The sequence below is a fragment of the Heteronotia binoei genome, chromosome 3 (assembly GCF_032191835.1).
Source record: "Heteronotia binoei isolate CCM8104 ecotype False Entrance Well chromosome 3, APGP_CSIRO_Hbin_v1, whole genome shotgun sequence".
NCBI classification, from domain to species: domain Eukaryota; kingdom Metazoa; phylum Chordata; class Lepidosauria; order Squamata; family Gekkonidae; genus Heteronotia; species Heteronotia binoei.
This window is the reverse complement of record NC_083225.1, coordinates 95,867,011-95,880,423: the sequence shown is the minus strand read 5'-3', so window position 1 is coordinate 95,880,423 and position 13,413 is coordinate 95,867,011. Positions and strand designations below refer to the sequence as shown.

The following is a 13,413-nucleotide window of genomic DNA, read 5'->3' as shown; positions in this document are numbered from 1 at the left end:
CTCCTCGATGACACTGGCGTAGAAGCAGGCTTCGCCCAGGGCTCCTTCACCCCCTGTAGGATGACCTTCGTCACCGGCAGGGCAACCGCTGTAGACACATTATCATCTACAACAGGTTGCGGCTGTGACACAGGAAGCGAGAGGGAGAGTGCCATCCTCTTCACCAGGTCCCCATACGACTTCAGATCCTCTGACAGTGAGATGGGAAGATCTTCAGCCATATGAGACACCGGGGAAGGTTCCAAAGCCTGGTCTGGATCGTCGGTACCGACCTCAGAGTCCAACGATGAAGACTCTCTGTGCAGAGATCGTTCTGAGAGCACCGGAGTAGACTCTCTGACGGGCGACCGGATCGACCCCGACGACCGCGGTTGGACTTCCTCCACCACTACGCCGTGTCTGTCAGGCGGGACAGTGATCGATGCCAAAGGACGCCATCTAGAATGTTGAGACAGCCTGGACATGTGGGATGCCTCGGACTGTTGGTCCCAGTCACTGAACTCGCGAGGAAGGTACCATTGGTACGGTGGGTAAGGATAAGGGTAAGGAGGCCACTGGCGCTGCTCCCATGATGGAAGCGGTGGGAAGCGACAAACTATTGAAGTCAGCTCCAGTTCTCTCCGGCCTCTCGTCTGATCCATCGGTGCTGAAGGCTCCATCGGCGCCGACACCTCTACCTCAGAGACCGAGTCGCTCTCAATGCGAATTCTGGACCCTGAAGAGTGGGAGCGCTGAGTCAGGTCAATCTCGTGTTCCGATGCCAATAGGCGTAGCTGCGAAGCACTGCCTTTCGACACCGAAGGGCTACGACCCGGGGACGCCAAGATCTTCCTTGGAGGAGCTGTTGATGTCGAAGCGTCATGCGAAGGTGAAGGGGTGCAGGATTGTTTCTTCTTCCGCTTATCCTTCGATTTCACCTTCTTTGGCGCGGATGATCGGGTCTCCGAATCATTCCGACGCCTCTTAGGCGGGGTGTCCACTGACCCTTCAGAAGGCCGTTTCGTGGAACGCCTGCGCTCGACCGGCATCTCGGTCCTGATTGGCGAAGTCTCAGCCAATGTGACCATCGGGGCCGCAGCCTGACCCATCAGTACCGACGGGCCCAATGCCATCTTTTGAGGACGGAGTGCCAACTCGACCAAAGCCGCCCAAAGCCTCGCCGCTTGATTCTTGCGAGTTTGTTTTGAGAAGCTCAGACAGTGAGAGCAAGAAGCGACTCGATGTCCCTTGCAAAGACATAGGAGAAAGAGGGAATGGCCGTTGGGGGGGGGGCAATCTTCTTCCCACAGGAACGGCACCTCTTAAAAAAACCCCGTCTTTCCATAGACGCCCAGGAAAAAACCCCTGGAGGGGGGAAAACGGGGGAAAAACCAAGCCCCGAAGGGCAAGTCCAACAAACTCTTTTTTTTTAAACAAGAAGAAGATGAAGATATTGGATTTATATCCCGCCCTCCACTCCGAAGAGTCTCAGAGAGGCTCACAATCTCCTTTACCTTCCTCCCCCACAACAGACACCCTGTGAGGTGGGTGGGGCTGGAGAGGGCTCTCACAGCAGCTGCCCTTTCAAGGACAACCTCTGCCAGAGCTATGGCTGACCCAAGGCCATTCCATCAGGTGCAAGTGGAGGAGTGGGGAATCAAACCCGGTTCTCCCAGATAAGAGTCCGCACACTTAACCACTACACCAAACTGGCTCTCCTACTACAACACTAACTAACTATCTAACAACTAACTACACTAAGGAAAATAACAAACGGGCTATATAAAAAGGCAAAAAAGCAATCCGAGATTACTTTACCGACTGGGGACACGAAAGGAGATCCTCTCAGCGTAGCAGTCAGAAAGGAACTGGTGGGATTCTTGCGCTGGCGCCGGCGAGCACGCACACTGGGATGCTTGCGCATGCCCGCTGGTGCCAAGCGCAAAAAAATCCCGGGCTTTTTTAGGTACCAATTCGGGGATCGGTGCGGGCGCTCTATCCCCATGAGTGTGAAGCACAGAGACCACCAAGAAGATTTACTAATTTATGTTAAGGACGATTTCCCTCTAAGTAGCATTATTCTTGCAATTGCAAGGGATGATACAATAACACAACACCTAACTAAATAATAGCTTATTGAGATTCAAAAAAGTCAGATGCAGGCATCAAAAGACAGTATTATGAAGGCTAAGAAATAAGACATGCTGAAGTGGACTTTACCTGGAACTATTACTATTGGTTCTCTTGTCGCTCTTCCACTCTTCTTCATAAGAAGACAGACTCAAGCCTTCACTTACTTCTGCTTCCTACATAAAAATAAATTAGCTAAGACTTTCTTGTTCTTGCTTATTATGAAGAGTAAAACCTTAGATCTAAAAAGCACATACACCACACTAGTTGTGGTAGGCTAGGCTTTAACTACGTTACCAGCCCAAGGTCACCTACAAGTTTCGTGGCAGAGTAGGAATTTGTACTTGCATCTCCCAGATCCTAGTGCAACATTCCTACCATTATATCACACTGGCAGTCAATGGAATCTATAAGGAGGCTGAACTCTAGGTAGCTGCTCCATGAGCAGGGATGCAATTTGACAATACAAAAAGATCCTTACTCTGATGACCCCAAAGACAAAAGGGATTTGTTAAAAAAATAGAAAGTTGCCATTTGTAGACATGAAAAATAATGCAATTCATATCTAAGAACATAAGAACATAAGAGAAGCCATGTTGGATCAGGCCAAGGGCCCATCAAGTCCAACACTCTGTGTCACACAGTGGCAAAAAAAATTTTATATACACACATACACTGTGGCTAATAGCCACTGATGGACCTGTGCTCCATATTTTTATCTAAACCCCTCTTGAAGGTGGCTATACTTGTGGCCGCCACCACCTCCTGTGGCAGTGAATTCCACATGTTAATCACCCTTTGGGTGAAGAAGTACTTCCTTTTATCCGTTTTAACCTTTCTGCTCAGCAATTTCATCGAATGCCCACGAGTTCTTGTATTGTGAGAAAGGGAGAAAAGTACTTCTTTCTCTACTTTCTCCATCCCTGTAGTGGGTGCTGTTTCAACTTGGCACATAATGGAGACAAAAAAATGATGTACCCTCCAACACTGATGTAATTTCCCCAGTGCCTCCAAGAGCATTGTAATAAATCTCAGATGACAACCTATGTATGGTTTCTCACTCCCCTTTTTCATACCATCTTGAACAATAATGAACACAATGGTTGTGGTCAGTGAGGCTGGCAACAGTTCCTAGCTCAAAACCCACCTTCATAAAACCTAAACCCCGACTGTGTAGCTGTAACCACACACACTAAATCAGGGGTGTCAAACTCATTTGTTAGGAGGGCCAGATCTGACAAAAATGAGACTTTGTGGGGGCAGGCCATGTGTGTCATAAAATGTAATGTGAGGTAATAGAGATATAAACTGATAAAGGACACAAACACAATTAAAGATATTATTTTTAAACTCAAAACACAAACATGCTTAAAACTCTTGCAATATTTTGTTTAAAATTGAAAGGTGGGGAAATAGTGGGATTTGCCAATGCAATTTTAAAAATGAAACATCAAGGAAAAGCACAAGGATCACAGCAGAAACTCAAAAAATAAAATGCTCTGAGCCTGGGAAAATAATGAAATGGCATTGCAAGCTTCTCTCTCTATCCCTCACGGGTCTGTTCAGATTGGGAATAGCTCTCCAGTGTAATTAGAACATAAGAGAAGCCATGTTGGATCAGACCAATGGACCATCCAGTCCAACACTGTGTCACTGCTCCATATTTTTATCCAATCCCCTCTTGAAGCTGGCTATGCTTGTAGCCACCACCACCTCCTGTGGCAGTGAATTCCACATGTTAATCACCCTTTGGGTGAAGAAGTACTTCCTTTTAACCGTTTTAACCTGACTGCTCAGCAATTTCATTCAATGCCCACGAGTTCTTGTATTGTGAGAAAGGGAGAAAAGTACTTTTTTCTCTACTTTCTCCATCCCATGCATAATCTTGTAAACCTCTATCATGTTACCCCGCAGTCGACGTTTCTCCAAGCTAAAGAGCCCCAAGCGTTTTAAGCTTTCTTCATAGGAAATGTGTTCCAAATCTTTAATCATTCTAGTTGCTCTTTTCTGCACTTTTTCCAATGCTATAATATCCTTTTTGAGGTGCGGTGACCAGAATTGTACATGGTATTCCAAATGAGACCACACCATTGATTTATACAGGAACATTATGATACTGACTGATTTATTTTCAATTCCCTTCCTAATAATTCCCAGCATGGCATTGGCCTTTTGGCATGCCGCCCTTTGCCTGTGGATTCACAGGTTAGAGTATTCACTAAGTCAGAACCACTGAGCAAAGACAAGCTGGCTCAAAGCATCAACCCTTTATTTGCAAGGGCAGAATTCCAGGAAGCAACCGCTTCAGCTGGCCATAGGAATGCTGGAATGTGAAACTGAGCTCCACATTGAAGCTCCACATCTGCCAGTCTGAGCTCCACATTGAAACATACTGCACATACTGAAACACACTGCAGCACAAACAAAGTTGCCAGGAAAATGTGGAATAGATTTTCCATTAAGGAATCCGGGCCCTATCTATCTGGGCACAGAGACCTTAATGGAATATTCATTCTATGTTTTCCTTGCAGCTTTGCTTCCTGCTGCAGCCAGCAAAGACAAGGCGGAAAGAGCAGAGAACTTCGTCAGCCTCAGAGCTTCAAAGGGTGAGGACAGGAGGGTGAGCAGGGGAGGATAGAAGAGCCCTGTGACCCTGATTATAGGCTGGGTGGGACAGTTCAGGCCCATGGGCTGGACATTTGACACTCCTGCACTAAATAATGCACTTTCCAACTGGATTCTACTGTGTGAGCTGGCAAAATCTAGTTGGAAATTGCACTGAAAGGACATTATTTAGTGTGTGTGATTGCAGACCATGTATGATGACTCAGCCAATAAGCAACCTACAAAGTTTAATCACCACTTTGTTTTTCAACAGTAGTTGAATAAAATTTATATTTCTACTTTCTAGCTCAATAGCAATTATGTTGGTTCTCTTTCTGAATAACTGTGCACAAGGGTGGGTAATAGTCCTGGATATCTGAAACACTTCATGTCATAGCAGCAGGCTCTCAGACCATCATAATTACAGTCCAACCCTGTATATGCTTATTCATTTCTCCTCTAAAATTGTTTCTAACTGAAAATGAAAGTTTTCTAAACCTTTATATTTCCCACCTATAAAATAACATTAATGTTATTCACGATGGGAGGGGCTGTGGCTAAGGGCAGAGCATTCACTTGGCATGCAGAAGGTCCCAGTTTCAATTCCTGGCATCTCCAGCTGAAAAGGGTCAGGTGGAAGGTGATGTGAAAGATCTCTGCTTGAGTCCCTGGAGAACCTTTGCCAGTCTGAGTAGACAATACTGACCTTGATGGAGCAAGAATCTGATTCAGTATAAGGCAGCTTCATGTGATCATGACCAGACCTTTCTGTAGTTTTCCTTGTGCATTGCTATGGATCAATATTTAACTCTTTGAGTGATTTGGAGATGTCTGAGTATTGATAGAAGGTATACAATACAGCAACCTTGCTGAAGCTAAGAGGGAATGGCCACACTCAAGTGCCTGGATGGAAAAGCTCCTAAAATGTATATATGACCACCTTCAGTTCCATGATAGAAGATGGTAACATATAAACTTGTTCTTATTGGCAGGCCATCCAATGAACAACTCACAAGACCAACATAATATAACCAGCTGTGCCATTCCAGCATTTTACAATGGGCTCCATGAAAACAAACTATCCATGTCAAAATTAAGTATACAGATTAGATTAGAGTTTCTGCTACTTTCAATTACTAAAATGAAACAGACTACCTTACCTGTTCTACAGACTACCTTACCTGTTCTATAAATCTAGACCGGTCATCAACTTCTTCACTAGGAGAATCAGACTGCTCAATATTATTCCGCGCCTGATATCTTGCATATTTACGTCTATGAAGTCTCCTCTTGGACTGTATCAGCGAATCTTCAGAGTCAGAGTCACTCTAAGTTAAACAATCAAGAGTAACTGAGTCAAGATAAGAAATATGCATTACTGAAGTATCAGGACCAACTTTGTCAGCAGCTCTAAGAATCAAATTCCATATTGAAAGTGTATATAATTTCACATTTCATAAAAATGTATGAGCTAAAATAAGACTATTATTCAGAATAACAGAAGAGAAAATGCAGTGTTCTAAAATAAAATATTTCATAGGTGTTTTTTCAGTACTCCCCCCCCCCCAATTTCCAATATTATCAAGGACAGAATGAGTAGGCACATTGATGAACACAAGTTATTGAGGTATACTCAGCATGGGTTCTGTAAGGGAAGATCTTGCCTCACTAACCTGTTACAGTTCTTTGAGGGGGTGAACAAACATGTGGACAAAGGGGACCCCCAACAGATGTTGTTTACCTTGACTTCCAGAAAGCTTTTGATAAAGTTCCTCATCAAAAGCTCCTTAATAAACTCGAGAGTCATGGAATAAAAGGACAAGTCCTCTTGTGGATCAAAAACTGGCTAATTAATAGGAAAAAACAGGTTGCTTACCTGTAATTTATGATCTTCGAGTGGTCATCTGTGCAGTCACACACATGGGTTTTCCCGCTGGAACGAACCCGACCTCGGAGAATTCAAAGCTAGCCTTAAGCGTTATTTTTGGCGTGCACTTCTTCCCGCTCTGGGGAGTAGGCATCCACTGCGCATGCCTAGAGCGAGGGGAAGGCGCTCCACCCACCAGTTTCTTTCAAGCCGCTGTATGACGTAGCAGGATCTATAGAATGTAATAATTACAGAGACAGCAGCGGGGCTGGATGGGTGGGCGTGTGTGACTGCACAGATGACCACTCGAAGATCATAAGTTACAGGTAAGCAACCTGTTTATCTTCTTCGTGGTCTCTGTGCAGTCCCGCACATGGGTGACTGATAAGCTAATACACACGGAGGCGGGTGCTGGTTCTGAAAGAGAAATTTCAGAGGTTATACAAAAAAAAAATCAGTCAGGTGCGTCCACTTACCATGAGGAGTCAGGGTAAGCTCTCAATTGAAGATAGATCGTAGCACAGCTTGCCCGAAGGACGCATCCCGCCTTGCATGCACGTCTATGGCATAATGCGTGGCGAAGGTGGATGAGGAGGACCATACTGCAGCTGCACAAATGTCCTCAATGGGTACGCCCCTTGCGAAGGCAGAAGACGTAGACAGAGCCCTGGTAGAGTGGGCCTTTAAACGTTCTGGAACTGGTTGTTTAGCTAACTGGTAGCACAGTGTTATAGCTTCAACCAGCCATCTAGAGAGTCTCTGGATAGAGAGTCTTTGTCCCTTTTTATGAGTCCCATAAGACACAAACAACCTTGGATCCTTACGAAAAGGAGCTGTTCTATCCAAGTAGAACGCTAGGGCCCGACGTACATCGAGACTGTGGAGGGATCTTTGTCCTGCATCAGTGGGATTTTGGAAGAAGGATGGCAAGGTTGTCGCCCTTTGTAGATGGAAGGGTGACACCACCTTAGGTAGAAATTTAGGTTCCGGTCGCAGAACCACTCTGTCATGATGGAAGACGGTGTAGGGTGGATCCGATCTAAGAGCACAAATGTCGCTGGCTCTTTTCCCAGAGGTGACTGCCACCAGCAGCGCTGTTTTCCACGATAGGAGGTGCAGTGGAATGGATGCCATTGGCTCAAACGGAGGTTTCATCAACTGGCTGAGCACTAGGGATAGGCTCCAGGTGGGATAAAGTTGTCGTATTGGAGGTTTGAGATGAAGGATTCCTTTGAGGAAGGATTTTGTGACAGGGTGTGAGAACACTGTACGGCCTTCTGTGTTCTGGTGGAAGGCTGAAATGGCTGCCAGGTGCACCTTTAGGGATGAGTAGGTGAGGCCGGATTTTGAGAGGGAAACGGTATAAGAAAGAACCTGTGAGATGGAGGAGAACGCAGGGTGGAAGTTGTTACGCATGGCATATTGGGAGAATCGTTTCCATTTGGCTGCGTAAGACTTCCTAGTAGACGGTTTCCTGGCATTCAGCAGAATATGGCGAACTTCAGCAGGAAAGCCTAAAAACTGATCTTCCACGCTGTCAATTTGAGAAGGGAGGGTTGTGATGCAGAACTCTGCCCTTCTGTTGTGACAGCAGATCCCGTGCTTGGGGAAAGCAGTGGTAAATGTTGTTGGACAGAAGAAGGAGAGTAGTGAACCAGGCCTGGTGAGGCCACCATGGTGTGACTAGGATGCAGTTGGTGCGGTCCAATTACAACTTCTGAATTGTTTTTGTTATCAGAGGAATGGGTGGAAAAACAAAATGAAGTGGGCCTTTCCAACGTTGAAGGAATGCATCCCCTGCTGATAGGGGGGAAGGGGGTCCCCGCATGTAAAAAATGTTGCATTGGGCATTGTCCAGAGAAGCAAAGACATCTATAGATGGGGCACCGAACTTGCTGAAGACAGGTAGAAGATAAGTCTTCTTGATTGACCACTCGTGGTCGTTGACTGTCATCCTGCTCAGCGTATCTGCTTGTGTATTCTGTACCCCCGGCAGGTGAACTGCTGTAAGATGAATCCTGTGTGCGATGCTCCAGTGCCAAAGATCCAGGGCTCTCTTGCAGAAACGAGTGGATTCAGTTCCGCCCTGTCGGTTGATATAGAACACGGTCGCCACATTGTCTGATGTTACTTGTACGTGGCGACCGTGGAGGGATGGCAGGAAGGATTTGAGTGCCCTGTGGACAGCGAGGAGCTCCAAGCAGTTGATGTGTAGAGACTTCTCGTTTGCTGTCCACTGACCTTGCACCGTAAGGGAATCGAGATGGGCTCCCCACCCCCATCTCGAAGCGTCTGTGGTGACAATAGCTGATGGTGACTGCTTCAGGAAGGGCATTCCTTCTAAGAGATGGTCTTGAACTGTCCACCACTCTAGAGAAGGTAAGATGTGGTTGGGAGCTGTTAAGAGCGCTTGTTGAGACTGTCTTTGCGGGTGAAAGGTTTTGACGAACCAGAGTTGCAAAGGTCGCATGCGAAGCCGTGCATGTGGGAGGACCGCGGTTGTTGCTGCCATTAAACCCAGCATGCGTTGGAAGGAGAAGGCTGTCTGCGTCGGATGAGATATAATGCTGTTGGCCAATGTTTGAATATTTGCGACTCTGTCCATTGGTAAGTAGGCCTTGTGGTCTGTGGTGGAAAGACGTGCCCCTATGAAGTGTATGTTCTGCGAGGGGGAGAGTTGGGATTTTTGGTGGTTGACCTGCAACCCTAGGGCTGATAGGAGGCGGAGAGTTGTTTGTATGTGTTCTCTGAGCTGTTCTTCTGAGTGTCCCACCATGAGCCAGTCGTCTATGTAGGGGTAAACAGCAATTTCCTGTTGACGGAGGAACGCTGCCACCACTGCCATGCATTTTGTGAAGACTCTTGGCGCTGTTGATAGGCCAAATGGAAGTGCTCGGAACTGATAGTGGGCATTCCCTATGGCGAATCTGAGGAATCTTCTGGCAATGATTGATGGTAAGGTGGAAGTATGCGTCCTGGAGATCTATAAGAGCCATCCAGGCGTTTCTGGGAATGAGTGGCAGTGTGGACTGAAGGGTGATCATGCGGAATTTTGTATAGCGTATGTATTTGTTCAGCTTGCGCAGATCTAATATAGGGCGCTGTCCCCCGTCTCTCTTCGGTACCAGGAAGTACCGGGAGTAGAAGCCCGTGTGATGGTATTGGGGTGGGATTGGCTCTATGGCCTGCTTGGCCAGAAGAGTTGCGATTTCGTCTTGTAGAGCCTTGGAAGGTGGGGTTGATATGAAGCGAGAGTTCTTTGGTGGTGAAACGAACTCTATGAAGTATCCCTTCTTTATGATCTGTAGCACCCAAGAGTCCGTTGTTATAGACTGCCATGCCGGAAGAAAGGGAAGGAGTCTGGGGGCAGTCTGTTGTGGTTGTACCGGAAGCAAAAAGACGAAGTCAAAGAGACTGCTTGCTTGCAGCAGCAGTCTTCTTGGGAGGTTGTGGTCTTTGGCGGTGTTGGAAAGGTTGCTTGGAAGGTGGTGCCTTTCGTTTCCAATAATCGGATTGTCTGGGAGAACAGGGCCACTTGTAGAATGGTGTTCTCCAGGGCCTCTGTTGGTTGCCTTGAGGTTGCTGCTGGGTGACTCCGAGTCGTTTAGCTCTTTTCCTGCTGTCATCCACAGTTGTCAAGATATCATCTGTGGTAGCATTAAAGAGTCCTTGCCCATCAAATGGGAGGTCCTCAATCTTGAATTTAATGTCCGGTTGTAGAGTGGAAGAGCGCAGCCAGGCATGTCTGCAGAGAGCCACTGCCATTGCCATTGATCTGGAAGAGCAACCGACAGAATGTCTAACAGTATTAATCTGTTGCTTGCTGAGGCGACTGAGTTCCCGCAGTAGTTTGGTAGCTTGCTTTTGAGATGTTTCAGGCAGCGACGGAACTAAAGTACTGAGTTGGGAAGCAATGTTATGAGAGTATGCAGTGAAATATGCCAAGTAGTTATTTATCTTGGCTGACGCCGTAGAGATGGAGTAGAGTTTTCTTCCCAGGGTATCCAGTTTTCTCCCTTCTTTCTCTGGAGGCACTGGGTGGCGCGTTTGCTTCGATTTCGATGATGAGTGCACAATCATCGAGTTGGGTGCCGGATGATTGAATAGGAACTTGGACTCCGGGGCGTGTATCTTGTACAGGGCCTCGACACGTTTCGACGTTGGTGGTATAGAGGCTGGCTTACCCCAAGCCTCTTTAAGCCCTTCTAAATGGACGGGAAGCATAGGAAGTGATGAGCCTGCAGGTAAGTCTGCGTTGATCAGGTCGTGGACCACGTCAGTTATCTTGGGAGGTCGGTGGTCAACTTGATATTCAAGGCGGTGGCCATATCAGTGATGAGGTCGAGATAAGATTTGGCCCCTTCAGTTGGGGAGAGATCCGCAGGTTTCACTATTTCAGAGGCCGGAGATGCTGGCTGTGATACTGATTGTGACGAATCCGAAGTTTCAGGATCCGAGTCTTCTTCATCCCGTACATCTTGTACGTTAGGTGTTAAGGGTTCCGGTACTGAAAGAGGTTTGGTGACCTGTTGGTTTGGTTGCTGTTTCGATGTTGACGGCGTAGGGGAGGTTCGATCCCGATGCCGAGGAGATACTCCCTCTTCCAGATGTCGAGGCGGTAGGGTCTCTTGGTACCGAGGCGACTCATGGTGTTGATACTGGACGTGGTATCGTGTGCCTTGGTATTGTGAGTCTCGGTACCTGTCTGAACGGTGCCCACGGTATCAAGAGCAATAGGAGTTGATGGAGGGAGATCTTGATGGTGAGTATCGCTGGTAGGAGTATCATGATGGAGAGTGTGATCTGCTATAATAGCGACGACGTTCGTCCCTGCTGAGAGATCTTTCTCGGAATCGTGTACCTCTATCCCGGCTGAGGGACCTCTTGTGGTACCGATGTTTCGGCATGTCTCGGTGTCTAGGAGATGCGATACGTCTATCCCTAGAAGGAGATCGTTCGTGACGCCTGTAGGGTGCATGGTCTCGACGCCGAGGAGAATCGAACTGGAGAGGAGATACCATAGCATCCCTATAAACATGAGGGGCAGTCACGTCGCGGAAGGAGTCAGGATCGAGCTGATGATGCAGCAGCTGAGTAGATGGCTGAGTCGGTTCGTTGGCTAGAAGATGTTCCGGCAAGGATTCATGGACCGATGGTGGCGAACGAGATCGGATCCGAATGACTTCCGTTTCGATGGCATCTGTCAGAGTCAGAATCTGCATCGGGTTAGGTGGTTTCGGAGCCGTAATTACTCTCAGTGAGGAAACCGCCGCGGAGGCCCTTGCATCCGGGGCTCTCTGGTCCGGCGAAGTCGGTTTCTCCTTGCCCGCCGATTCCAAGTGTTTTTTCTTGGAGTCGTGGTGCTTTTTCAGGTGTTTTGAGGGCTTAAGCTTCCTGGGAGTCAAAGCCACTGAAGCTGCCTGGGTTGTACCGTCCCTCTGAGGAGTGAGGGAGGGAGGAGATCTCTGAGATTCAGAGGTCTGAGACATAGCCGGTCATAACGAAGTTTCTAGCAAGCGACTTTTCAGTCTCGCGGCATGATTTTTTCTAGCTTGTTTGCCGAATTGGGCACAATGAGCACAAGTGTCCGTTCTGTGAGCTTCGCCCAGGCAAAGTAAGCACAATGAGTGTCCGTCTGACGAAGGGATTTTAGTCCCGCAACGGGTACACTTTTAAAAAGTGATTTTAACTTCTTTTCCTTCCATACGCCCGGGGGGGAGGGAGGGAAGGAGGGAAAAGGAAAGGGGCAAAAAAGGGGAGAAATATCTTTTTTTTATATACAATACCAGGTAGAAGAGAAGGTCGAGAAGAAGAGAAACTGAGAGAAATCGCTGATCGGTAAGGAGGAAGAACGAGTGAGGTAGGCTAGAGATGAGAGGAGCGCAGCGAGGAAGGACTATCCCGGGCGGCGGTCGGAAAGAAACTGGTGGGTGGAGCGCCTTCCCCTCGCTCTAGGCATGTGCAGTGGATGCCTACTCCCCAGAGCGGGAGGAAGTGCGCGCCAAAAATAACGCTTAAGGCTAGCTTTGAATTCTCCGAGGTCGGGTTCGTTCCAGCGGGAAAACCCATGTGTGGGACTGCACAGAGACCACAAAGAAGATCAGAGAGTGAGTATAAATGGGAAATCTTCGCAGTGGAAGACGGTAAACAGTGGGGTGCCGCAGGGCTCACTACTGGGTCCCATGCTCTTTAACTTGTTCTTAAATGTTTTGGAGTTGAGAGTAAGAAGTGAAGTGGCTGTTTGCAGATGACACTAAATTGTTCAGGGTGGTAAGAACCAGAGAAGATTGTGAGGCACTCCAAAGGGATCTGTTGAGACTGGGTGAGTGGGCGTCAACGTGGCAGATGAGGTTCAATGTGGCCAAGTGCAAAGTAATGCACATTGGGGCCAAAAATCCCAGCTACAAATACAAGTTGATGAGGTGTGAACTGGCAGACTGACCATGAGAGAGATCTTGGGGTCATTGTTGGTAACTCACTGAAAATGTCAAGACAGTGTGCGATTGCAATAAAAAAAAGGCCAATGACATGCTGGGAATTATTAGGAAGGGAATTGATAACAAATCAGTCAGTATCATAATGCCCCTGTATAAATCAATGGTGCGGTCTCATTTGGAATACCGTGTACAATTCTGGTCACCGCACCTCAAAAAGGATATTATAGCATTGGAAAAAGTGCAGAAAAGGGCAACTAGAATGATTAAAGGTTTGGAACACTTTCCCTATGAAGAAAGGTTAAAACGCTTGGGGCTCTTTAGCTTGGAGAAACGTCGACTGCAGGGTGACATGATAGAGGTTTACAAGATTATGCATGGGATGGAGAAAGTAGAGAA

At 47.3% G+C, this 13,413-nt stretch overlaps 1 protein-coding gene across 1 annotated transcript in view; it reads right to left on the bottom strand.

The window, feature by feature from the left end:
* Nucleotides 1-13,413, bottom strand: part of BRWD1 (bromodomain and WD repeat domain containing 1) — a 177,644-nt gene that overhangs the window by 93,300 nt on the left and 70,931 nt on the right. Inside the window, exons 21-22 of the mRNA XM_060234233.1 lie at nucleotides 5,895-6,041; nucleotides 2,200-2,285 (exon numbers count right to left, since the gene is read on the bottom strand). Coding sequence (XP_060090216.1) covers nucleotides 2,200-2,285; nucleotides 5,895-6,041 — 233 coding nt within the window. The remainder of the gene's footprint in view (nucleotides 1-2,199; nucleotides 2,286-5,894; nucleotides 6,042-13,413) is intronic.